The sequence below is a fragment of the Filicampus tigris genome, chromosome 9, assembly GCF_054856515.1.
Source record: "Filicampus tigris isolate MCC_2025a chromosome 9, RoL_Ftig_1.0, whole genome shotgun sequence".
Lineage (NCBI taxonomy): Eukaryota > Metazoa > Chordata > Actinopteri > Syngnathiformes > Syngnathidae > Filicampus > Filicampus tigris.
Genome location: NC_141225.1, coordinates 15,873,978 through 15,897,557, shown reverse-complemented (window position 1 = coordinate 15,897,557; position 23,580 = coordinate 15,873,978). Strand labels below are relative to the sequence as shown.

At 42.7% G+C, this 23,580-nt stretch overlaps 1 protein-coding gene across 10 annotated transcripts in view; it reads left to right on the top strand.

Moving 5' to 3' along the window:
• LOC147142240 (inositol 1,4,5-trisphosphate-gated calcium channel ITPR1) overlaps window positions 1-23,580 on the top strand; it is a 59,803-nt gene that overhangs the window by 16,845 nt on the left and 19,378 nt on the right. For 3 of the 10 annotated variants that reach the window (XM_086039768.1, XM_086039769.1, XM_086039771.1), the window contains exons 14-42: window positions 51-211; window positions 298-439; window positions 539-697; window positions 1,208-1,380; window positions 1,576-1,695; window positions 2,115-2,309; window positions 2,399-2,650; window positions 2,735-2,876; window positions 2,992-3,145; window positions 3,252-3,442; window positions 3,791-3,923; window positions 3,988-4,042; window positions 4,120-4,285; window positions 4,385-4,558; window positions 5,326-5,400; window positions 5,488-5,625; window positions 5,711-5,836; window positions 5,927-6,127; window positions 6,216-6,467; window positions 6,571-6,696; window positions 6,774-6,902; window positions 9,208-9,328; window positions 9,490-9,674; window positions 9,744-9,892; window positions 9,964-10,075; window positions 11,234-11,269; window positions 16,091-16,138; window positions 17,261-17,393; window positions 18,814-19,001. In XM_086039768.1, coding sequence (XP_085895894.1) covers window positions 51-211; window positions 298-439; window positions 539-697; window positions 1,208-1,380; window positions 1,576-1,695; window positions 2,115-2,309; window positions 2,399-2,650; window positions 2,735-2,876; window positions 2,992-3,145; window positions 3,252-3,442; window positions 3,791-3,923; window positions 3,988-4,042; window positions 4,120-4,285; window positions 4,385-4,558; window positions 5,326-5,400; window positions 5,488-5,625; window positions 5,711-5,836; window positions 5,927-6,127; window positions 6,216-6,467; window positions 6,571-6,696; window positions 6,774-6,902; window positions 9,208-9,328; window positions 9,490-9,674; window positions 9,744-9,892; window positions 9,964-10,075; window positions 11,234-11,269; window positions 16,091-16,138; window positions 17,261-17,393; window positions 18,814-19,001 — 4,236 coding nt within the window. The remainder of the gene's footprint in view (window positions 1-50; window positions 212-297; window positions 440-538; window positions 698-1,207; window positions 1,381-1,575; window positions 1,696-2,114; window positions 2,310-2,398; window positions 2,651-2,734; window positions 2,877-2,991; window positions 3,146-3,251; window positions 3,443-3,790; window positions 3,924-3,987; window positions 4,043-4,119; window positions 4,286-4,384; window positions 4,559-5,325; window positions 5,401-5,487; window positions 5,626-5,710; window positions 5,837-5,926; window positions 6,128-6,215; window positions 6,468-6,570; window positions 6,697-6,773; window positions 6,903-9,207; window positions 9,329-9,489; window positions 9,675-9,743; window positions 9,893-9,963; window positions 10,076-11,233; window positions 11,270-16,090; window positions 16,139-17,260; window positions 17,394-18,813; window positions 19,002-23,580) is intronic. The other 7 variants (XM_086039770.1, XM_086039772.1, XM_086039778.1 and 4 more) reach the window with 5 other exon arrangements.

Sequence of the window (23,580 nt, the reverse complement as noted above, 5' to 3'; positions counted from 1 at the left end):
TGTGAGTCTGTATTTGTCTCTGACATTCCGTATACCTCTGGTAATCACAGATTGGCACGTCTGCACTGAAAGAGGACAAAGAGGCCTTTGCAATTGTACCCGTCTCCCCAGCTGAAGTTCGAGACCTTGACTTTGCCAACGATGCCAGTAAAGTGCTGGCCTGTATAGCTGGAAAGCTTGAGAAAGGCACCATCACACAGAACGAGAGAAGGTATGAAGTCCGAGCTGGGTTAAAAAATAAATCTTCTATTTGTTCTCTGAAATGTGTTAATTTTTCTCTCTTGCATGGACAACCAGAGCCGTTACAAAACTTCTAGAAGATTTGGTCTTCTTTGTTGTTGACATTCCCAACAATGGACAGGATGTTCTTGAGATTACAGTCAATAAACCAAACAGAGAAAGGCAGAAACTCATGAGAGAACAGAATATTCTTAAACAGGTATCGGTGCTAATTCAGCACTTTGTGTCGTGGAATTTCTTGTCTGCCAGCACTTTTGTCAGATCTCACAGACATGTTCAAATCCTATCCTGGATTCAGATCTTCAAGTTGCTTCAGGCCCCCTTTACTGACAGCGGTGATGGCCCAATGCTTCGATTGGAGGAGCTCGCTGACCAGCGCCACGCCCCATTCAGACACATCTGTCGATTGTGTTACAGAGTTTTGCGTCACTCCCAGCAGGATTACCGCAAGAACCAGGTACAGGTTTTCCGGTCTAGCGGTTCTGCGTTCTCGGTTTTTGAGTGAACTGGCATAACTTTTACTTGCAGCTGCCGTGCGTTCTGATGTGCCTTCCAGTAACTCAGTAGACCTTTTCTTTGTAGCAGCACTAATTTAATATGAAATTCTGAGAATCTTTGACGTGAAATTGAGCGAATCATATTTGTGCCCATTTCTATTTCAAAGACTCTTTAGCAAATAATGTTGCAATACAAATATCCCAAAACATACTCAGCTGCAGATCCTAGAAGTAGCAAAATCATTCATTATTTTTTTCCCTTGAACCTTTCATCAAAATAAATCTGCGGGAGAGTATGGAATGGAAAACTTGTTTAGGGCTTGATTTTGCCTTTTTTTTTTTTTTCCTGCCAAATGTTTCACTCAATGAATCAAGAGATATCAAGGCCTTGTTTTGCAGATCTTTGTACAGAACCTGACAAAGGACAAGGGGTGACTTTGGACCCATTGTCTGCCTATTTGCATCCACAGGAGTATATTGCCAAGCAATTCCGCTTCATGCAGAAACAAATTGGCTATGATGTTCTGGCAGAAGACACTATCACAGCTCTCCTCCATAACAACCGCAAGTTACTAGAGAAGCACATTACTGCTGCAGAGATTGACACGTTTGTCAGCCTGGTCCGCAAGAACCGTGAGCCCAGGTTGGTAAACTGGTGTGTGTGATGGACCAACCACAACGCAAAGCCATTGATTTGATTGTAATACATTTCCATTGAGCTCTATATTTTTTTTCTAGAATAAGGTGTTTGCCAGACATAGATTGATTTCGTAGTTTTCAGTAGGAATGATTTATGTTGCTTGTTTTAGTTTATGTAATATGTTTTGTGCGTGTCTAGGTTCTTGGACTACTTGTCGGACTTGTGTGTGTCCATGAATAAGTCCATTCCCGTGACGCAGGAGCTGATTTGCAATGCTGTGCTGGATCCAGCTAATGCAGACATCCTAATTGAAACTAAGTATGTGTTCCCTCCTTTAAAAGGGAGCCCAAGTGAGCCTTGTGTTGACCAGCTTCAGGCACATTTTAGATTAAGAGTGTAATTAATTAGAATCAATAAGATATAATGAAATGCAATTAAAAAATGGCAAACCTGTGTGCCAGAAAAGAGGTTCATTGTAAAACCGCCTGAACATGTCAATCTAAGTTAGCAGTAGGGATGAAGTGATTCCGTTTTATGAATAAACCGATAAAACCTTTGTTTCAGACAGTCAACATTACCATTTTAAGTTGAATTATAAATACTTGAATAATACCGACAATCAGGATCATTTTTTTTTTGTTGGTCATTCCAATTGTGACATGAAATCTTCATACCCTTTACCCACTTGTTGCCAGCCAGTGTGTCTTGATCTTCTTCTCCTTACCTTGCTGCTGCAGACTAGTGCTGTCAAGATTTGAGATTGAAGGCGAAGCGCTTGGGGACAACTCTGAGGAATCAGAGGAAGATGAGGAGGAGGTGTGGTTGTTCTGGAAGGACAGCAATAAAGAGATCCGCAGTAAAAGCATCAGGGAGCTGGCCCAGGATGCCAAGGAGGGTCAAAAGGAGGACCAGGAGGTGATCAGTTATTATAGGTAGTTATTGGCCTTTGTTTCCAAAGAAATCCTTTTGAGGTATGTTGCATGGTAATTGTCGTTCCTCTTGAATGGTTTTCCTTTTGTAGGTACCAGCTCAACCTGTTTGCCAGGATGTGTTTGGACAGGCAGTACCTGGCAATTAACAAGATCTCTGGCCAGTTGGACGTAGACTTGATCTTGCGCTGCATGTCGGATGAAGACTTACCTTATGATCTGCGAGCCTCGTTTTGCCGCATGATGCTGCACATGCACGTAGACCGTGACCCGCAGGAACAGGTTACGCCTGTCAAATACGCACGACTGTGGTCGGAGATTCCATCTGAAATTGCAATTGACGAGTGAGTTAATGGCCAAACTGACAATAATGTGCACATTGCCATGTTTTAGTCTATATTCATCATCTTCATATGATCTCTATGTAGTTATGACAATGACGGAACATCGAAAGATGAAATTAAGGAGCGATTCTCACAGACTATGGAGTTTGTTGAGAACTACCTCAGAGATGTGGTTTGTCAGAGCTTTCCTTTTGCCGATAAAGAAAAGAATAAGCTCACCTTTGAGGTGAGTTTTACCAACTTGACATATAAAACGCGTTCACAATCATGGCACACATTCTGGTAAAAAAAAAAAAAAAATGACAACAAAAATAAAATCCTCCTGTTTCTTTTTTTTTTAGGTGGTAAATTTGTCCAGGAATCTGATTTATTTTGGCTTTTACAACTTCAGTGACTTACTAAGACTCACCAAGATCCTGCTAGCTATTCTAGACTGTGTCCATGTGAGCACAATTTTCCATTTCAACAAGCTGGAAAAGGGAGATGAGAGCAAAGGTACGAAACCCAAAATGGCTGGAGACCCGTAGGAGGGTGATGTAACTAACAGGACATGAAGGTTTTGGGTTTTTTTTCTTCTGAATGCATTTGTACGTTCTTCTAGGCAGTAATGTGATAAGGTCCATTCATGGTGTTGGGGAGCTGATGTCACAGGTGGTTCTCAGAGGTGGTGGCTTTCTACCCACAACATCAAATAGCAGCTCCAATGGAAACAGAGTCAAGTCTCAGACAGAACCAGAGAAACAGGACATTTTGGTCATGGACACCAAGCTGAAGATCATCGAGATTCTGCAGGTACACTCTAAAAACAGTTGGGTTAAAAATAACACCATTTTGGCTCAAGAATGGATCAATCCAATACTTGACTCAATTCGACCCAACTTTCTGGGATGTTTTTGCAGAAAACAACCCCCAAAATGGGTAGTTTTGTACAAAACGACCCGAAAAATCAGGTTGTTTTGAACAAAACAATGCAAGAAAGTGGGTCAAATTGACCCAATTAGTGGATCTGTCCATTTTGGACCCGAAATTGTGTCATTTTTAACCCAACTGTTTTTAGAGTTTACATGACAAGCCATGGCAGTGACCTCCATAAATAAATGCACCTAGTATGACACATTCATTATTTGCTCTTCTACACAGTTCATATTAAATGTCCGCCTGGACTATAGGATCTCCTGTCTGCTGTCCATCTTTAAGAGGGAGTTCGATGAGAGCAACTCCCAAAGTGAATTATCTGTAACTGGAACAGTTGAAGGTCCAAACAATATGCCAGGTGAGATTCTTATTTTGCTCTACCACACATAGGACCAATGATTTTATTAGTTGTGCCATTTCAGGAGCATTGGATTTTGAACATATAGAAGAGCAGGCCGAAGGGATATTTGGTGGAAGGTAATTGCACTTTGAATATAGCAGTCACAAATCAAAGCAGTATGAGTAACCGTAATGTTTATGCTGTGTGCGGCCAGTGAAGAGAACACTCCCTTGGACTTGGACGATCACGGCGGACGGACTTTCCTGAGAGTCCTTCTCCACTTGACCATGCACGACTATCCCCCTCTAGTTTCCAGGGCCCTCCAACTGCTGTTTCGGCACTTCAGTCAAAGGCAGGAGGTTCTTCAAGCATTTAAGCAGGTATTGTCCTGCACTTTACGAAAGATAACCACTGCCAGAGCAGATCGGTTTGTCTGCTCTTTACTCTGCAATTGAACTTTCCCTTGAACATGTCACCAGGTCCAGTTGCTGGTCACCAGCCAAGACGTGGAGAATTACAAACAAATTAAGTTTGACCTGGACCAACTGCGCTCCATCGTGGAGAAGTCTGAGCTGTGGGTGTACAAAAGGCAGGGTCCAGATGAGGTATTGGATACAGGAGAGGGGCTGTCCACTGAGTCTGAGCATAAAAAGGTACCAACAAATTTGGATTTATTGCAGAAAAATACACTGGTAGACAGTGGTTTAAGTAATTTCCATAAATATGGTATAATGAAAAAAAAAAAAAAAAAACGTTTTTCATGTTTCAAAGCGCTGAGGGTTTGGGAGTTCACGTTAGGTCAGGAATTAAAAATAAAAAAGCTATTGAGCTAATCCACAAATTTGGCAAATGTTGTCATTTTTGTACAAAATCATTTCTGTAACAAACTTGTCAATTTAATAACTTTAACTCCTTTCTGTCAATTACAAAAAAAATACAAGCAACTGATCACTGGCATGAGCATATATTTCAGCGAAACCCTGTTAGGAATTTATTTATTTTATTCTTAGTGTGGTCATTTATACAAGCATTGTCCCACGTTATGCAATTCTACAACATGTCAAAGTTTGACTTACAGTATTAGAGCGAGGACTTGATCGCGAGTTACCGATGGTGTAATGGTGTAGTACATTCACCTGAATTCAGTGCAGGCAGCGTGGGATCAATGCTCACTGTGACTCACCCCGATGTCAGCTGGGATAGGCTCCAGCTCATCCGCGACCTCAAGGAGGATAAGCGGCATAGAAAATGGATAGATGGATGGATGAACTTACCACACTAACCATCTACCACATGTTGAGTCAAATTTATGCATCCTTCACTTCTGCACACTTGTCCTTGTAATAAGATCACTTGCGATAATGATACCGGTTTAAATAACCGACTCGGACCTTGCTCTTTTGTGTATTTTCTATTGTAGGGGGAGTCTGGAGGAGCCGAAAAGCCGAACAAACCAGAGAGCACCAGCAGTTACAACTACAGGGTGGTAAAAGAGGTAATCGTCATCCATCAAAAGTGGTTGTCAATCAAACAAGGTGTTCGGTGTTGTTCAAACTTGTTAATGTGTTCTCTCCTTCATTAGATCCTCCTCCGCCTCTGCAGGCTTTGTGTCCAGGAGGGTCAGTCGGGTAGGAAGAGCAAGAAGCAGCAACAGAGGTTACTGCGGAACATGGGGGCTCATGCCGTCGTCCTTGAGCTACTACAGATCCCGTATGAGAAGGTGTCTGTGACCTACTACTTACCTACCTAAGAAGCCTTTTGGTAATGAACAAGTGATGATTTTTTTTTTTTTTTCCTCACTCCAGGGTGAAGATTTACGCATGCAGGATATCATGAAGTTAGCTCATCAGTTCCTGCAAAACTTCTGCGCAGGGAACCAGCAGAACCAAGCTCTGCTTCACAAGCACATTAATCTCTTCCTCAACCCCGGGGTGAGCAATCATTGGACCAATGGCATGTCCCAGTGTTTAAAGTCACGCGTGCTACATTTTTTTTCTTGTGCTACTTGTGTTTTTTTTCAGATTTTGGAAGCCATCACCATGCAACATATTTTCATGAACAACTTCCAGCTGTGTAGTGAAATCAATGAGCGTGTGGTTCAACACTTTGTCCACTGCATTGAGACGCATGGACGCAACGTCCAGTACCTCAAATTTCTGCAGACTATCGTCAAAGCAGAGAATAAATTCATCAAGAAATGTCAGGACATCGTTATGGCCGAGGTGATGTACTATTTGCACCCGTGAACGTCTGTGTCATGGCTGATGTTTTGTCCTCAAGTAAACGTTTGTTTTTTGTGTTGTTGCACAGCTGGTGAATGCGGGCGAAGACGTTTTGGTCTTCTATAACGACCGCGCCTCCTTTCAAACACTGGTACAGATGATGCGATCAGAGCGGGATCGTATGGATGAGAACAGTCCACTGATGTACCACATTCACCTGGTGGAGCTTTTGGCCGTCTGCACGGAGGGCAAGAACGTCTACACAGAGATCAAATGCAACTCGTTGCTACCGCTGGATGACATTGTGCGAGTGGTGACCAATGAGGACTGCATCCCAGAGGTGAGTTGAACTTCAGATAGACGCACGACATAAATAGATTGATAATGAATAGTCATCCCTCACATCATTGCAATAAAATGTCCCATTTCACGCATGTATTTAGGTCAAAATTGCCTATATCAACTTCCTAAACCACTGCTATGTGGACACCGAGGTTGAAATGAAGGAAATCTACACTTCCAACCACATGTGGAAACTCTTTGAGAACTTTCTCGTTGACATTTGCAGAGTAGGTAACGTCTGTAGTGATTGAATAGATCGGGGTATCAAATGTACATCAACTGAGCACGATTGTTTTGTTTGCAGATTTGCAACAATACGAGCGATCGGAAGCACGCCGACACCATCCTGGAGCGCTACGTGACTGAGACGGTCATGAGCATTGTCACCACTTTTTTTAGCTCACCTTTTTCAGACCAGAGCACTACCTTGCAGGTATGAAATCAATATCGTGCAAACAACTGTTTCCATATAGATAAATTCTACTAGAATATTTGGCCCAATCTAATACAAGAGAAAAAAAATGCCTTTACAAAGATCATACGTTTTTCAAGGACTCAAGGAATTTTATTCTCATATCAACACACAATTCCACATATGGCACAAATACAATACCGGAGGACCCAGGTTATTGTATTAATTTAACAATATGTTTATCGTTTTTGTTTCTGTAGCTGTATTTTGTGATGGTATAAATTAGAACATGATTTCATCTTACTGAGTGGTGTGGTAAACCAAACGATTAATTAACATGCATCACTCACGCAGCGTACCATATCAGTGTGTGAGCATATCGTCGCTGTCCTGCGAAAAACACTTATCTCCAATTTTGGAAACTTTTATTAATTTTCACTTCAATGCGATGTCTGTAACGTGGAAAACATGATTCATGTAAAAATAAGAAAATGAAAAAATATGGAGATAAGTGTTTTTCACATGACAGCCACGATATTTGACTTCATTTCTAAATTAATAATGTGCGAATTTCAATGGCCAAATTCAGGCATACATATGTTGCCAGTGAGTAATTTCAAAACAACTTTTGAATTACATCTCGTAAGATTATTCAGTTGTACGCAATGTTATAGCTTCCAAAAATACGAAATGCTGTCCTGAGGCGACCCGTGGGTCACCTTGCCCAGCACGTCAGACATATCCAGTGCGCTCCCGTTCGTCCGAGTCTCATGTGTCTATCATTCAGAGGGCTGAATGGCTTTTTCCAAGAAGCACAGCTAACATGAGACAGGCTGCTAGATTAGATTCATGTTTTTCTCTCGCTTGATAACAGTTGCATAACCTCCAGTCTATTAATGTCTATGTTGTGCTTCAGGCGGCCATCAGACAGAATGTAAGTATGGCTGGATTCTCGCTTATTAGCGCCCCTCATGTAATTATAACGGAATTGCCCCGCTCTGATGTTTAGATTAAAACGGTGCTCTCCGCTGAAGTGACCTTAGGTCTTGAGCCTTTGTAGTATTCCTAGTCCTAAGTGGTACTTGCTCCATACCATGGCTATTTATAGCCTGAATTACCTGGAAAAAAAAAAAGGTGTAAACTTGATTGCTCATGCAAACAGATTCTGTTTGTAATCTGATCTCCAAAACGGTGTAAACAGAATTGTTTGCAAAACGTGCTAAATTGCCGCGCAGTTTATTTTGTGCATTGTGGGAGGAGTGCATTTAGCATGCACAATGAGATTTCTCAAACCTGAGCCAGGTGATTTTACGTCATTAAGTGGCGCGTCTGAAAGGTACTGCAGGTGCAAACCAGCTAGCAAAGCGGCAAAGCTTGATGGGTGATGGGGAGAACTTTTTAGCTCATGTAAACATTTTAGACATTTTCAGTTTCAATAATGCCAATTCATAGCATACATCAATCATTTTGGAAAACAAGTTTGAATGACAAACTAAATTAGGATACTTGGACAATATTCACTTATAGGCACCTTATGCTTTTACTAGGTCATTGATAACTGCAGAATTATCCAATTCATATATTTGGAACTGCCATATAGCGTCTGTATGATGCAACTTGTCTTCGTTGCATGTTTCATTTCTTTCCTGCTCTCCGCTACAGGCTTCTCTATTGGGAAAAATATTCCAGGTATTTGTTATTATTATTATTGATTTAATACGTTTGGCGCACACATGTACTGTCAGTGTTGTAGTAATTTGCCGTATGTGTGTGTTGCTATTCCCTTTTTTTTTTTTTAATATATATTTCTTTTTTCTTATATATAATCGTATTGTTACAATTATTACGGAATACTATTAAACATACTGGGTCCCTTGAAAGGTGCTATATAGATATAATTTTTACGGTTATTATTCAGCAGCATTGTAGACTTTTGGCAAACAGGTCTGCCTCACATTTCTGAGCTTTGGGATTTGAGTCTCTGCTTCAGCCTTCCTATGTGTAGTTTATATGTTCTCCCCGTGCTGTTTCTGTGGGCGCGACGGATTCCTTCCACATTCCGTAAACATGGCTGATTGAAACTGGCCATAGGTGTGAGTGCGAGTGTGAATGGTTGTCTATATTCTATACGTGCCTTGCAAGCGGCGACCAGGCTAGGGGAAAATTTTGCCCGAAGTGAGCTGAGCTGGCTCTTGCTCAAATTCAACTCTACTGGGGACAAGCGCTTTCGAAAAAGAACGGAAGGATTGTTATTATGATCAGTATCCGCATTGCGGAGTGAAGAAATGACTTTCTTCCCGATAAGTTGTGTTGTTTCTCTTCTCAGACCAGACAGCCCGTCTTTGTGCAGCTGTTGCAGGCAGTGTTCAGGGTCTACCACTGCAACTGGTTGTATCCTGTCCAGAAAGGCTTTGTGGAGAATTGTATCAAAGTCTTGTCAGATGTTGGTAAGCTGAATCCTAAAAATCGGATTGACATCCATCAAAACCTTGAATAAACTCTAAATTCACCTGGTGCAGCCTCCTGCACAAAATGCATTTCAGTGTATTAGCTTTATGAAGGTGATCCTTTGCACTGAGCTCCCTTGCATTATGTGAATCGCTTTCAGCCAAAGGTAGAGCCATCGCCATTCCTGTGGACCTTGACAACCAAGTGAACAACTTGTTTGTGAAATCCAACAACATTGTGCAGAAAACTGCAATGAGCTGGAGACTGTCCGCTCGGAACGCCGCCCGCAGAGACTCCGTGGTGACAGCGTCGCGGGACTACAGGAATATCATTGAGCGGCTGCAGGTACAGCGTGTGTGTGTCGTTTTTTTATCCGAGTTCAACATGTGCGAACAGTGTTAATGTGGGATGTAGGACATTGTGTCAGCATTGGAGGACCGCCTACGCCCGTTGGTCCAAGCCGAATTGTCTGTCCTCGTGGATGTGTTGCATCGGCCTGAGCTGCTTTTCCCGGAAAACACAGACTCGCGCAAAAAGTGTGAAAGCGGAGGTTTCATATGCAAGTAAGACATTAATAGCTGTCGATTTTGATTGGGGGTTGAAATAAAAGATATTAATGAATGTACTTGTGTAGGCTGATCAAACACACCAAGCAGCTGCTGGAGGAAAATGAGGAGAGACTATGCATTAAAGTTCTACAAACACTTCGAGAGATGATGACTAAAGACCGTGGTTATGGAGAGAAGGTAGGAGATACACGGAATACTCACCGGATACTCCATTCTGTTCTCACGCAGTCATATCAAGAATCATTATGGGGTTTTTTTTGTTTTTTTTCAGAGAGAGTGTGAGTGGTCTTTTAAATAGTTTTGTATGTTGCAGTATAGTAGTACACTACCAAAAGCCTTTTGAATTTTATAGGAATTTTATTGGCCCTTAGGGTGCGCTTGCGTACCTAAAGAAGTGGCCAGGCATGTGTATGTGTGTTTGTGGATGTGTTAGTCACTTTGGATGTGACTCAAATGCAGCTTAAAACACAATTTTCTTAACATACTCTCTATAATATATACAGTAACTGCGTAAAGCATTTGGCGCCATTACATTGACTGTTTTCACGATTCTATAATGACCATGCATAACTAGTGGAGCACAGACCTCCACCAAGGCTGAATTGTTAGCAAAGCAGTGAAAAGACTATTTATGGTTGTCGTGTTTTCATTCATGTAGCCTAATAGTTACCCGGCTACTTTATGTTGTATAGAAACTCATAAACAGATGGGCAGCGCCAATATAATTCAAAAGTTTGGACTGTTCCATTTACTGGATGGCATATTGACTGAAAAATACATTTTATTTCTCTCTCTGCACTGTTATCCAGAACCTCAGCAAAATTGAAAGTTCTGCTGAAACACTGTACTTTTTTTCCATATAGCTTTTTTTTTCCATATCTATTTATAAACAACCGTTATGAAAAACGTCATTAAAACAACAAAGCCTAAAACTTTTGTGCAGTGGAAATTTTGGATCCTTTCTTTGTTTTTATCAAGACAGGAATTACCCCACTACGCCAAATCTGAACAACATACACTCTGCTCCAAATTATTGTGTATTACCGGATCTGACAATCCGATTATTTCTCCTATTTTGAAGGGCTTTCCATCCTTCAATCTCTGTCACTTATCAGGACATTGTCAGATTTCTTTTAAGCCAACCCTCTGCCAAATGTGACAAATTGAATCAGCCGGTAGCATGCATTCACAAATACTCTTTTATGAGCAACCGAATTGGTGTGTGGAATGTGTCCACATTACTCACTTAACTAACATGTGACGCTGTGTTGTTGACCTCTGCTTTCGCTTCCTGGCCTATCCATCTAACCCCGCAAACCTTCTGCTCTCTTTCAGCTCAGGGCCTTTGATGATGAGATGGATATGCCTAAGGTTATTTCTTTTTTACTTATCCATTTCTGTCCTTGGTTCTTGTAGCTTCTGTTATATCCGTAGTGACTGTAGCTGCTGCGGTTGAGGCTGTGTGCTGTCGTTAGTCTGTGTTCAATGAAGAGCAACAATGTAGCAATAGTAGAAATGGTCAAACGAGAGGCAGAGAGAGAATGGGAGGTGTCTGTGTTGTGGTTGGCCAGTGATTTTTATTTTATTTTTTTTATGTCAGGTAATTGTGGGTAAAATCTGCCAGAGCATTGCCACTACCATCGCACGAGCATGAGTTCAATGCAAACAGTTGTTTTATGCAATGTCGGGTTTTAATTAAATCCGTTTACTGTCGTGTAAACAGATACATAGGTCAATGCATGTCGGCATTATTGAAAATGTGTCATCAAAAAGGTACAAGATGTGGTTCAGCAAAGTAACACAATTACAAAATAGGAGTACTATGTATTGTAGAGAGAGAGAGTTCATGAATAGAGTTTGTCAAACTATGCCCTGTTCAAACCTACTTTAAAAAGATTTTGACACTGGTAAAGCGATATTAATTTTAAAGCGCTCCCCTGTTTTGCTTCCCCTTTCATCAAGCTTTTTATTTTCTCTTGCCAGCGTTCACCCATGTGTATGGCGTTTCCCCCTGTATGTCCTCTCAGTACCGATAGGGGACACTGTGGTCATGTGTGGGTGTACGTGTGCGTGCCATATGCACGTATTAATGAGTTGTGTGGAACTATGACGACAGTGGCAGTCATTGAGGCTGTGTCCTAGTTTCCCTGCCTGCAAACTGCACGATTCCTGGGCCCCGTCCAACGCTGGGCTGGGGTTACATAAGAACCCGGCATTTTTTTTTTTTTTTCTTCCCTTTCTTTCCTGGAACTCAGCCCCTCCACTGCTGTGTGACCTTCAGCTGTAATTGTGGAGGATAAAAGTGCGCAGCAGCCATTTACCCATGCTGTGTCTGTGCGCGTGTGTGCGCACACTCGCCTAAAAAAAGGCTTGGTGAGGACGCAAGGGGTGGAGGGTATAGCTTGGAGCATGAGAGTTAACCCCCCCCCCCCCAACACACACGCACACCCACTCACACACCCCGACACATGCGCACCTGTCGTGTGTTGTATCTCTTGTCTCTGACATAAAAATGGCAGTGGTGCCAAAATCTATTTGGCTCTCTTGTCAGTCTGCATATTTGGAGTCTCTTCCTTTACGTGCAACATGCTGCTAACCTGTGACACAAGTCTTTATTTAACTCAAATATACAAAATTCTTCCTGCGTCCAAACATACGCACAATCTGATTAGAACCAAGTCACCGAACCGAGTGTAGGCTTCACCAGATTCTTTTCGGGAGTGCATGAAGGCATGGCAGAGAACATTTGGTAAACTCACGGGAGATTACCGGTACTTGCAAACCTTTGGTGACATCAGTCCTGGAACTTTTCTGACACACCTTAACAGATGTAAGGAAGAACTATGTGAATGAAAAAAAAATATGTACGTTTAATAACATTTAATTGAATAGGAATGAAAAATAAATTGGGAGTTTACAGTTACATCAAATGTCATAATAAGCATCGTATCATCGGAGGCAGAGCAACATTAGTCTACACCAGTGCTAAATGTCAGGGACATGGACTCTCAGACTTATATAAGTCAGCTCTCAAGTTTGCCTCTTCACCTAGACACTGTGCGTGCGTGCGTGTGTTCGCGCGTGTGCGTGCGTGGTCACGGTCTTATTACGCAAGCCCTCATTTAGAGTAAGTCATGCTTCATGCCTTTCACCTCCCTTCTCCCTCCCAAACATCGCGGGATCTGTTTTTCCATTTTGCTACGATTTTGCGACATTATGTTGATTTATTCACTTTGGCTTTTGGAGTGTAGGTCAGCTGCAGCGCCCGTAGGAAGCAGGCTAGTGGTAAACACCGGTGCTTCTGTGTCACAGCACTGTCTCAGCTCCAGCATACAAAGATGCTTTTGTTTCGGTACTTTCAGAGCCGTGTTTTGTAGAATCGAGCATACGTGCTTGTCACATATAATGTACGTCATTTTGTTGAACTAAGAGTTGTGATTGTAACCAAGGGGGTTTGTCCCGGGGAATTTCCAGTTTGGCAGAATGTGATGCAGTCAGGGCGGATGTGGCAGCTGTGAGGGGTTACTCGGTGGTGTCTGTGGTCAGACTTGAGGCCATCAACTGAATACGACTTTGCTGCATTTGCTGCTTCAGGGTTTAACGTGGCGTCCGTAGAATTGTTTGTAGTTTCAAGAGTTTCACGTTTAGTGTGCAGGAGGAGGAGGCAGTTCATTTGTAGTAATGTTTAATATGACCTCACATAGAGACCAAAATACAATTTGCATATCCATTAATGAAAGTATTCATTGTTAGCGTATCTTACATCATGTTGTTTTTGTCATTTGTTATTATGCGATACATGTCCTGAGCACCCAGTACGATTTGAGTAGCTTTTGTGGCGTGTCTCTTTTCACTAGAGTTGTCCCGATACAACTTTTTCACTTCTGATATGATACCGATATTGCAGCCTAGGGTACTCTCCGATATCGATATCAGCAGGAATGATACGTGCGCTTATTTATTTATTTTTTTGTGTGAATTGTTAGAAGACACCAGATCAAATGATACTATTCAAACAAAGAACAATCGTCAGCAACAGTAGGTATGAGAAAGTATGAACCATTTATTCCATACATTTGGGTTACATAAATTCAACGTCAAACATGAGAATGTACTGAGCTTGAATAAAATAATTACTAATTAAATTGAAGGACCCTGACAAATAACCCTAATCAAATCAATAAAAACAATTTACTGTACACTCTTTGAAGTGTAAAGTAACAACCCACGTTTACTTCAGTACATTCAGAATCAATTGTTTACATTCAGTATATGGTGGGAACAGAGTCTGGAATAGACGGCTTGTATATGCTGCTATATCGGAGATTTTGTATGTAGACCGATATAATCCGATACAGTTTTTTGGGTTGAATCGGGCCGATATCAATATCGGATCGGGATACTCCTACTTTTCACATGTTGTGTGTGGTGTACTTGGGTATGGTGCCGATTTGCGTTGACCTGTGAATAAACTTCTGAATTTACAACTTGATGGTGATGAGATTTGACAGAGAGGAAGTCATGTCATGTCATCTTCCAAACCGCTTATCCTATATAGGGTCGCGGGGAGTTGCTGGAGCCTATCCCAGCCGTCAATGGGCGAAGGCAGACTACACCCCGAACTGGTCGCCAGCCAGTCGCAGGGCACACATAGACACTGTCACTGAGCGGGAATCGATCCCACGCTGCCCGCACACAACTCAGGCGTGTGTACCACTACACTATCAGCGGACATACAGAGAGGAAGTGTTTTTGCTTTTCCTTCAGATTTTCATCTGTGATTCCACCACACAGAAGAGCGATGTAAAACGCGATGATGGCCATAGAACTGGAAATTGAATGTACTGTGATGTAGTGGGGTTGAAACGAGTGTGGCACACGCACGCCCTTGCTGCTCAGTATATTATGATTAAAGTAACAATAAATTTGCATGCAAAAATTCTTAGGGGGGGAAAAAAACTACAGAATGCACGCCACAAAGTTGTTTACCAAATATTAATGCAAAGTGGCTCAACCCCCAGACAAACCAAGTAATCCGTCTTCCGCAGCTCATCAGAGCATCCGTGTCCTTTGCACATCTTCACAGTTAATGATCACCACACCATTTATCATTTATTGTTTATACAATATACTTGAGGTTCAAAGGTCTCAAACCTGTACAATTTCGGTTTGACCAGAGTTTTGATGAAAAATATGCGTATTAGTATTGTGTGGATCCATTTATGTTGCAGACACGTTGCCCAACGCAAATCCTAATTATGGTGATGAATGTGAGCAAATAATTAAAAGTTCCATCAGTTCAGGAGTATGGAAGAAAAATAGCTAAAGTTCCTGAAGGATTTACTTTTGCCGTCCGTGTTTTGGAGTGCATTTGTGCAATGTTGAAAAATGCTTACCGGTAAATACATTTTTAATATAAATGAAGAGATTCATATTTAATATGATCTGATACAACATGCCTACTTTCCAATTATGTAGTTGAGCTCAAGAAAACACAACACTCACATAGTTTGGCATAATTGGCTCCTGATTTGGACTTCGACTGACAAGTTGAGTTGTAAAAGTGTCAGTGTTTGTTGTCTTCCCTTCTACTCTGTGTTCTCGTGACAGATGGCTGCTGTAAGCGGCTCTGTGTCACTGGTTTAGTGACCTGGTTCCTTTTCCATTGATTATGTAACTCTAACCCCTTCTGCCCCTCACCTAGCTAATCCCCCTGCTTGCCCCTGCCTTTTACATAACAACTTACTGTATGTAGAGCATTGCCACTTCGCACTTGGAGCCGTCTTATTGTAACACACCGTACAGTAAATAATCATACTTCAAAGCGCCATACAACCCGAATGTCCGTACGTGCCATTAAGGAACTAACACCATGCGCAATGTCGAAAAACACCATATCTCCATCCATCCATTCTCTGAACTTTGATATTGTGAGTCATCATTGTATTTACTCATCCTTGACTTTTAAATACGATGTGGCTTGAGTCAATGCTTGTTTTTATTCTGTAATGTTTGTAGTGTTTGCTTTGCTGACAGCCAACCCCAAAAAGCTTGACAACTCTCTCTCAGCAGACCTTTGCATGGCCTTCTGCATGGACTTGATTTTGTTGTGCTGTGTACTTTAACTTGATGCATGAATACTAACCCCTTGTGCTTGCATCTGTTTGGCCTAACACTCAACATTGCACCCAGCAGCTGGATCAGAACCAGCCTGAGAAGTTGTTGGAGGACCAGAAAAGGGTATGTGCATATTTCCGCTGCAAGATGTGAAGAAGAAAGTCATACTGCATTTGAAGCCATATGGCTATCTAACTCAATAAAACGGCATAATATTGATTATGCAGAAATTGAGGCAAGGACATTCTGTGCGTTGGCAGCTCCTTTTTAGATGAGCTTCAAATAAAGCCTTGTTGTGAAGGCGCTATCATCCATAACCAATTACTTCTCCGAGAAATGAAGAGGTCAGGCAGACCCAACAGCAAAACACAATCATGAGACAAGTTTGTGAGAGTCAGCAGCTGCACTACAGCTTGAGTCAAGTCAGCAAGTATCAATTTCAACTGCAGCGCAGCGATTTGACAGCAGCATGTTCATAAAACTCCAGAGAATAATACAAAAAAATTATAATACAATCTGGGAAATGATTGTCAGTGAGAAAACTAGCTGGAAAAAAAAAAATCACAAGGTGGTGTTTTGGATGTCACACACTTGTTTGAATCTTAAAATGTGAGTGACTTCTGGTGAAAGCAAAATATGGGCAATTTACTTTCCATCACACTTACTACCGAATCTTATCCTGCCCTTTTAGAGCACAACTTCAGGAGCAGGTCTTGCGTAATAATCTATCGGGGACCACACAGTTTGACAGACTTGTCACGTAATCGCCCACAAATACACACACGCGCACACAAGTCCTCTTTCATTTCCGTCACGTAGTCCCGCGGGAGGTCTCGTCAGGTAGCTACGGGCTGCCGTTGCTATAGCAACAGTAAAGTCGTGTTTTCTCAGAGCTCAACAGTTGATGAGTCACAGTCTGAGAGACTTGGCCTCACGTCTGTCTTAGCAAAGACCGCATCCTTAAATGTCATTAAGCTAGGTCACTGATGATAACAATCGCAGTTTTAGCCCAGTGGGCGGTCAATGACAAAGTGTGGGCTCTGTTCGTGTTTACACCTTTGAAATGTTTGAGAGAGTTCCTGCTAGTTAAAGAGCCCCGCACATAGTGATGACAACGATGTTGTGTTCCGCCGAAGGTCCGCCGCACAAAAAGGATGATGACTGTGTCCCCTGTTACCTAACCGCCCCTCCTGCCACATGGCTGCAGTCATGTCATTGCGTTTTCCTTTTCTTCGCCTCTGATAGGGCGAGGCACTGAGGCAGATTCTGGTGAGCCGTTACTATGGCAACTTCCATCGGAGTGGTGGGCGGAGGGACAGCTTGACGTCATTCGGCAGTGGCCCCCTCAGCCCTGTGGGACCCAGCAAAAAACAATCAGGTGGTTAACACTGATGCTGAATGCACATTCCAATGACTTGGATTGTAAAGGGACACATGAAAATATATGCCTCACGTAGTTGTAGTAAAAACAAATGTCTCTCGGCATGTTAGGCAAGGATGGAGCTCTCTATCCGTCCGACCCTGAGCTCATATCACTTTCAAAGTTGCGCGCGGACCTGCCCTTTGAGCACGAGCAGCACCACGCACTTATCACGGTTGGATAACGCTCTCATTGTGTAACAGGCTGCAGTCAAAATATCAAAGCAGTCCATCTCGGCTGCAGTCTTTATTTTTTTGGGCCGCAGATACATGAAACGTACGATGTAACATGCCAAAGGATGTATTGATGTCCGTGCCTCGTTTTGGACATTCACAATAAGACAATGTTTTACAGTCTCTGCCAATGCGGTCCAAGATGGAGGCTTCCGGAAGCGTCACTTGCGTGACGTGTTTTGCAGTGTATCGATGTGCAAAGCCTGTGGAGACTTGCTTGCCACCTGTTGCAGAAATATTCCGTTTTCTCACGCATGTGTACTGCGCGGCCACAGTGGGAAATTCACCGTCACATGCATTTCAAAGGCTTTAAAATGTGGCACTGAAATTGTATTTAACTTTTTAGTTCATTAAGAACTGTTTGTTTTTGAATCCTTTATTGAGGTGCAGTTTTTATTTTTGTAATGCATTTTAATTGAATCATTCAAGTGAAGTTTTTTTTATTTTCCTAATTTTAAGCGCAGTATTAATGTTGGAAATATGCATATTACAGTGGCTTCCAATATCATCAAATGTACTTTTTAGGAATCAAGCTTCTGTCTTATTTTTGATTAACACTTAGGCCTGCTATGATACTGTATGATAATTCGCAATCATGATGCATTTGAAAACCACGTTAATGTTAAGGTCTCACTTTACAATTTTACAACTACAACTGTATTGCAAATCTTAATATACAAATTCAGTCATTTGAAGTGTGTGTGTTTACACTTTAGTGGTGATCCAAATTACATTTTTTGCGTGGGGGTGGGGGTGGGGGATTTCTTGCCGCGGCCCGGTCCAAAGCGGCCCGGTGGTTGGGCACCTCTGTATTAGACTCAAAAAGTATGTCGTCTTTTCTGTTAAGTTGTGTTGCGGTGTAATTATCCACCACTGCAAATTGCAACCAAAGTAATAGCCACGTTGTTAAAACTGTAACTCTTTGACAGTCTGAATCAAAACGTTTCAATATTTTCTCAATTTTTGGTACAGCTCTTGTATTGATTTAAAATAAATTGTGCGGGTTTTCCTTTTGAAGTGTCAGTGATCTAATGACAAGTGATCAAATTCCACTCATACAACTAGTACAAAAAGATTATTCCCAGCAACTGCAATCACATGCCTGCTTTTGTCCCACTCCCATGTTGACTTGCGTTCCTTTATAGTGCTCGGGGGCCCTGGGGCCCTGAGTCGTGGGGAAATGAGCCTTGCGGAGGTGCAGTGCCACCTGGACAAAGAAGGAGCCTCTGATCTGGTGATTGACCTCATCATGAACACCACCAGCGACAGAGTTTTCCAGGAAAGCATTCTCCTGGCTATTGCTTTGCTGGAGGGCGGAAACACCACCATCCAGGTCAGTGTAACCCCAGTGTATCCCCCCCCCAACCCCCGTGCATGGGGTACATGATCGGCCAATCAAGTCAACACAGTTTTGCCAAGTTTTCGCTGCTCGTTGATCCGCAGGATAATGCATGGTTCTATGAGTATATGGGTCAGTGTGCCAGCATAGCTGCACATACGTTACATAACGCAGCGACCCATCTCTCCCACCATGTGCCATTTTTCATGAAGCTCAAAGGCGACACTAAGCCAACAATATTACTTGATTAAGTATTGTTATATTGTATATGACGTTTCAAATCGTTTTACTTGCTTTTTTTTCCACGGGAGATCAGGGTTGTACTTGCGGCTTCCTCTCATACTTTGGTTGTCTCGTTTGTTTGTTTGTTTTTTTCCCCCCCTATGTGCATTGATGTTTGTCTTGTGATCTGTCTGCCCATCTATGGGTTGTTGTGCAATCACGGGGCTCGTATAATCAGATTACAGCAAGGAAGCCGCTGCGGTGGAGATAATGCTTCGGCTTCCCACGGCTGCGGCAGAGCTGCATCACGTGACAGGGTTGTTACATAAAGCCTGTGTGAATGAACAATGAGGAATGTCTCAGCCTTCAAAACATTCCTTCTCCCTCTCCCGCTCCCTTGACTTCTTGCCGGCCTAAAGTGGGTCATGCTGGGCCTCCGGAAGTGGGGCAGTGGGGAGAGTAAGGTGGAGGGACTCGGTGGGCAACACAGTAGAGGGATTGAAGAGTAACTGGAGCTCCTTTCTCTGTGATTTTCTACAGTTATCAGGAAGAAGTTAGTCAATTGGTAAACGAAAAACAAAAATGTGCCTTCATAGGCAAGGGTTAGTTACATAACCAAATCAATAAGTTGAGTGTACCTAAACCTTGCTTCTTATGACATGCTCACATTTTCCCCCTAAAATATCTGTTTCAACTTCAGCTAACCAAAGTTAACCTTTGGATTCATTTGACCTGTCGAGTCGGGCACCTGTTAGTGCTTGTTTTAACGCAGTTAACTATTTACTCATGACCTTCAGAGCACACAGAAATAAACCACCGGCCTGTGTGCTCCTTCTGCAATGCTTTCATGCCAAGCCCGGTATATATCGGTGCACTTTACAGCTTTTCAGACTCGTTTTGATACATTGCAGCTTTCATCAAATATCTCGGGTTGTTAGCTGTGTTGTGACAAATTGGGATTCCTCTCCAGCCGGCCATCTGGCAACAACACGCACCTGCAGTGCGTGTTCGCTGGTGTTGTGAAGAATCCCCCCCCTCCCCAAAAAATAACAGTTGTCCTCTCAAATATGATGAGATGGGTGACAGAGTCGAAGGAGAAAGGGAGCTGCGCCGTTTAGTTTGCATGCGGCGCTGCATGACATGAGGGAGGGGGTGAGGGAAATGGGAGTGCAAATATAAATAGCTGTTACATAACATCCCTTTGTTGATGCCAAGTCGCAGAGCGGAAGGAGAGAAAGGGAAGCGCTATGACCTTGTTTTTCAGCGGACCGCCTCCACCTCGCACCTCTCCTCTCTGTCTCCATTCCAATCAGAGTTTGTCTCCATGGATACAGACAGGCTGTGTTTACCCAACACAACAGAGGCCGGGGGCCGCGATGCTTGTCCCTCTCCCCTTCTCTCTCTCTCTCTTTTACCATCATTTTCAGCCTTTCTCCATCCTCTCCTTGACCACTGTTACTTCATCCATCACGTCATCTCCTCATCAGGGTATCCTTGTCATTGATATGCAAACACAGATGGGGTGCTGTGTTAGTAGCGCACTGCTGCGCACGCAAAGCCATTGGGGTGCATTTATTCAGTGTCCTTGATTTTCAGCTCGAGGTCCATGTACTGTTACACTGTCTTACAAACAACATTTTTTTTCCGCTGCTGCCTTTCACTACTGTATAACATTTCTGCAAGCGAGTCGGAAATTTTTGATGTACTAGTAGAACTAGTATGTTTTACTCGTGAGGCAAAACTACGGTAGTTGAAAACTGTGCGCTACTACTGCGGTACTACTGGTGAAGTGCTAGATGTTAGCTATTAGAATTTTGTAACGTCATCAATAGTTGTACTAGTAGCAAGCGGTCGACTATTGCGCAATTTCGCCTCACTCGTAACCAAGGTTATTTGAGTTAGCCAAACTAACGGAAGAACTAAAACTGAAATTGAAAAAGCATTTTCGTTAACGAAATAAAATAATAATGAAAATGTTCTTCAAAAAATTGACTGAAACTACATTTTATGTTTATAAAACCAACTAAAACTAACTCTAACCATAGTGAAAATGTCCTTCGTTTTCATTTTGGGCAATTCATTTAAAACACAAGCCTTTGGGGTTGATTTTTAAATGTATTTCGATATTACTGCGCGGCCGTTAGTTGGGAGAAGGGAAGGTCGATAGTCGTCTGGGAGTTGTAGTCCTCTTATGCGTGTCGCACAGAAGCGGCGTTCTCAGGCAGCAGCCAATTAAAAAGAGCCAACAGATGACAAGTTTGCATGTGTTTTGGCTTGGATGGCTCCCCACCTTTTGTTATTGAACTCAGCCCGAAACGCAACAATAGGTAAAAAGTGCTTTCCTTTGTTGCTTCATTCATGACAAAAAATATATACAGTATATTAAAAAAAAGAATACACTCTACACCCAGGTTTAATACTTCTAAACAGGAATTCAAGCCACTAATCCACTTTAGAAGTTGGCAACTTGGCAAACAAGGCACCCTAGCTTGAATTAATTAGGGTGCATGCATGCATCTAACTTTAGAATCTGTGTTATGTACTGCACTTTGTTGCATTTATACAACACAGTACTTACCATGGTGGTTTTTTTTTATCCTGCACACGTAAAGCAATTTAAAAAAAAGGAAGAAAACAAAAACTAATACTAAAACTAATCAAAACTAAAATAAAATGAAGTGTTTTTTGAAAAAAATAGAACTAATAAAAACTAACAAAGCCTCCCTGAAAACTAGTTCGAACTATGCATCCATTATCGATACCGCTAATCCTCACAAGGGTCGCGGGGCGTGCTGGAGCCTATGCCAGCCGTCTTCGGGCAGTAGGCGGGGGACACCCTGAATTGGTTGCCAGCCAATCGCAGGGCACACAGAGACAAACAAACAACCGCACTCACAATCACACCTAGGGGCAATTTAGAGAGTCCAATCAACTTACCATGCATGTTTTTGGAATGTGGGAGGAAACCGGAGTACCCGGAGAAAACCCACGCAGGCACGGGGAGAACATGCAAACTCCACACAGGGAGGCCGGAGCCGGGATCGAACCCACGACCTCTGAACTGTGAGTCGGACGCGCTAACCAATCGTCCACCGTGCCGCCCTAGTTAGAACTAACTACATTTAAAAAACAAAACTCAAAACAAAATAAAAAGTAGCTATAATTGAACTTTCAAAACTATAATAACCCTGCTCGTAATGTAATTGTCCTAATTGCCGCTTGAAGTTGCAGAAGTGCAATACAACAGTGGAAAAATATCAAATTAATGCACAAACAGCTTTTCCATACATTAATTATACACTATGTATTAGTTTATATAGGCTTTCTTCAAAAGCCATGAAAGGAATGTTTTTTTTCTGGTGCTTTATACAGAGCTTCCATCTGTGTATTCATTTTAAAGCATTTACACTCTCAGCAAAACGTTCCTTGAATCTGCTTTCACAGGTCAAAACTATTGCTTTGATGAATTTGAGGAATTCTTAAATGATGTATGCATGTACACCTCAAATAAAGTTTATTTGAAATCCGATGATACTCCTAAATCTGTCGCCCTGACTGAAGCGTCGTGCCAGCTCGCACCAATCCCAGAACCGCGTACCCGACTGCACGCAGTTTATTACTGTGGTGACATTAACACGCGGATGCAAATATGATTGCATAACTTTGGCAAAGACTTCAGTCTTTCTGAGCGCTTGTGTGACATGCGGGTGTGTCTTCTTAAACATGGGCATGTGCCTACTGCCAGAGACAGCTGACCTACTTTTGCGGGCGTCTGTAAAAGTCAGTGGGTGTGGAAGACGTGTGCGCCCTCTCGCTAATGCGTGCTTGTGCCGGACAGTACAGTATGCGTGTGTGACTTATGTCATTTTTAATGGGTGTGCGTTTGTGGGGCTGAGGTGGAGTGGGCATATATGTGACGGCGAGTCTCTGCACATTCTGGTTCAGTGGCCGCCAAACCTAGCCCCCCCCCCCCCCCCCCCCCCCCTCCCCTTTCTCATGCACCCCACTTCAGCCGCCCGATGATAATGAGCGAGAAGGGCATTCTGCCTCCCATCAGCTACCGCCGCAGACATGCTGCAAGATGTGAGCGGGGTGTTCGGTGCGGGCAATGGCTCGCTACGCTCCGTCATCAGGGTTGTTTATTGGATGACGGCCTCGCTCAGCAACGCCCTCCGCCAACCTCCCCCTCCCCCTCCCCCTCCCCCTCCCCTCCTTAGTCTGCTATCTGCTTGTCCCTGAGTGTTGACGGTGCGTACGTGCAGGAGAGCTCCTGCTTAGTGGTGGAAGCCTGGGGTGGGGTGCGGCATGAGCCTGTGGAATCTGCTTTAGGGCGCAATCACATACTTCAACG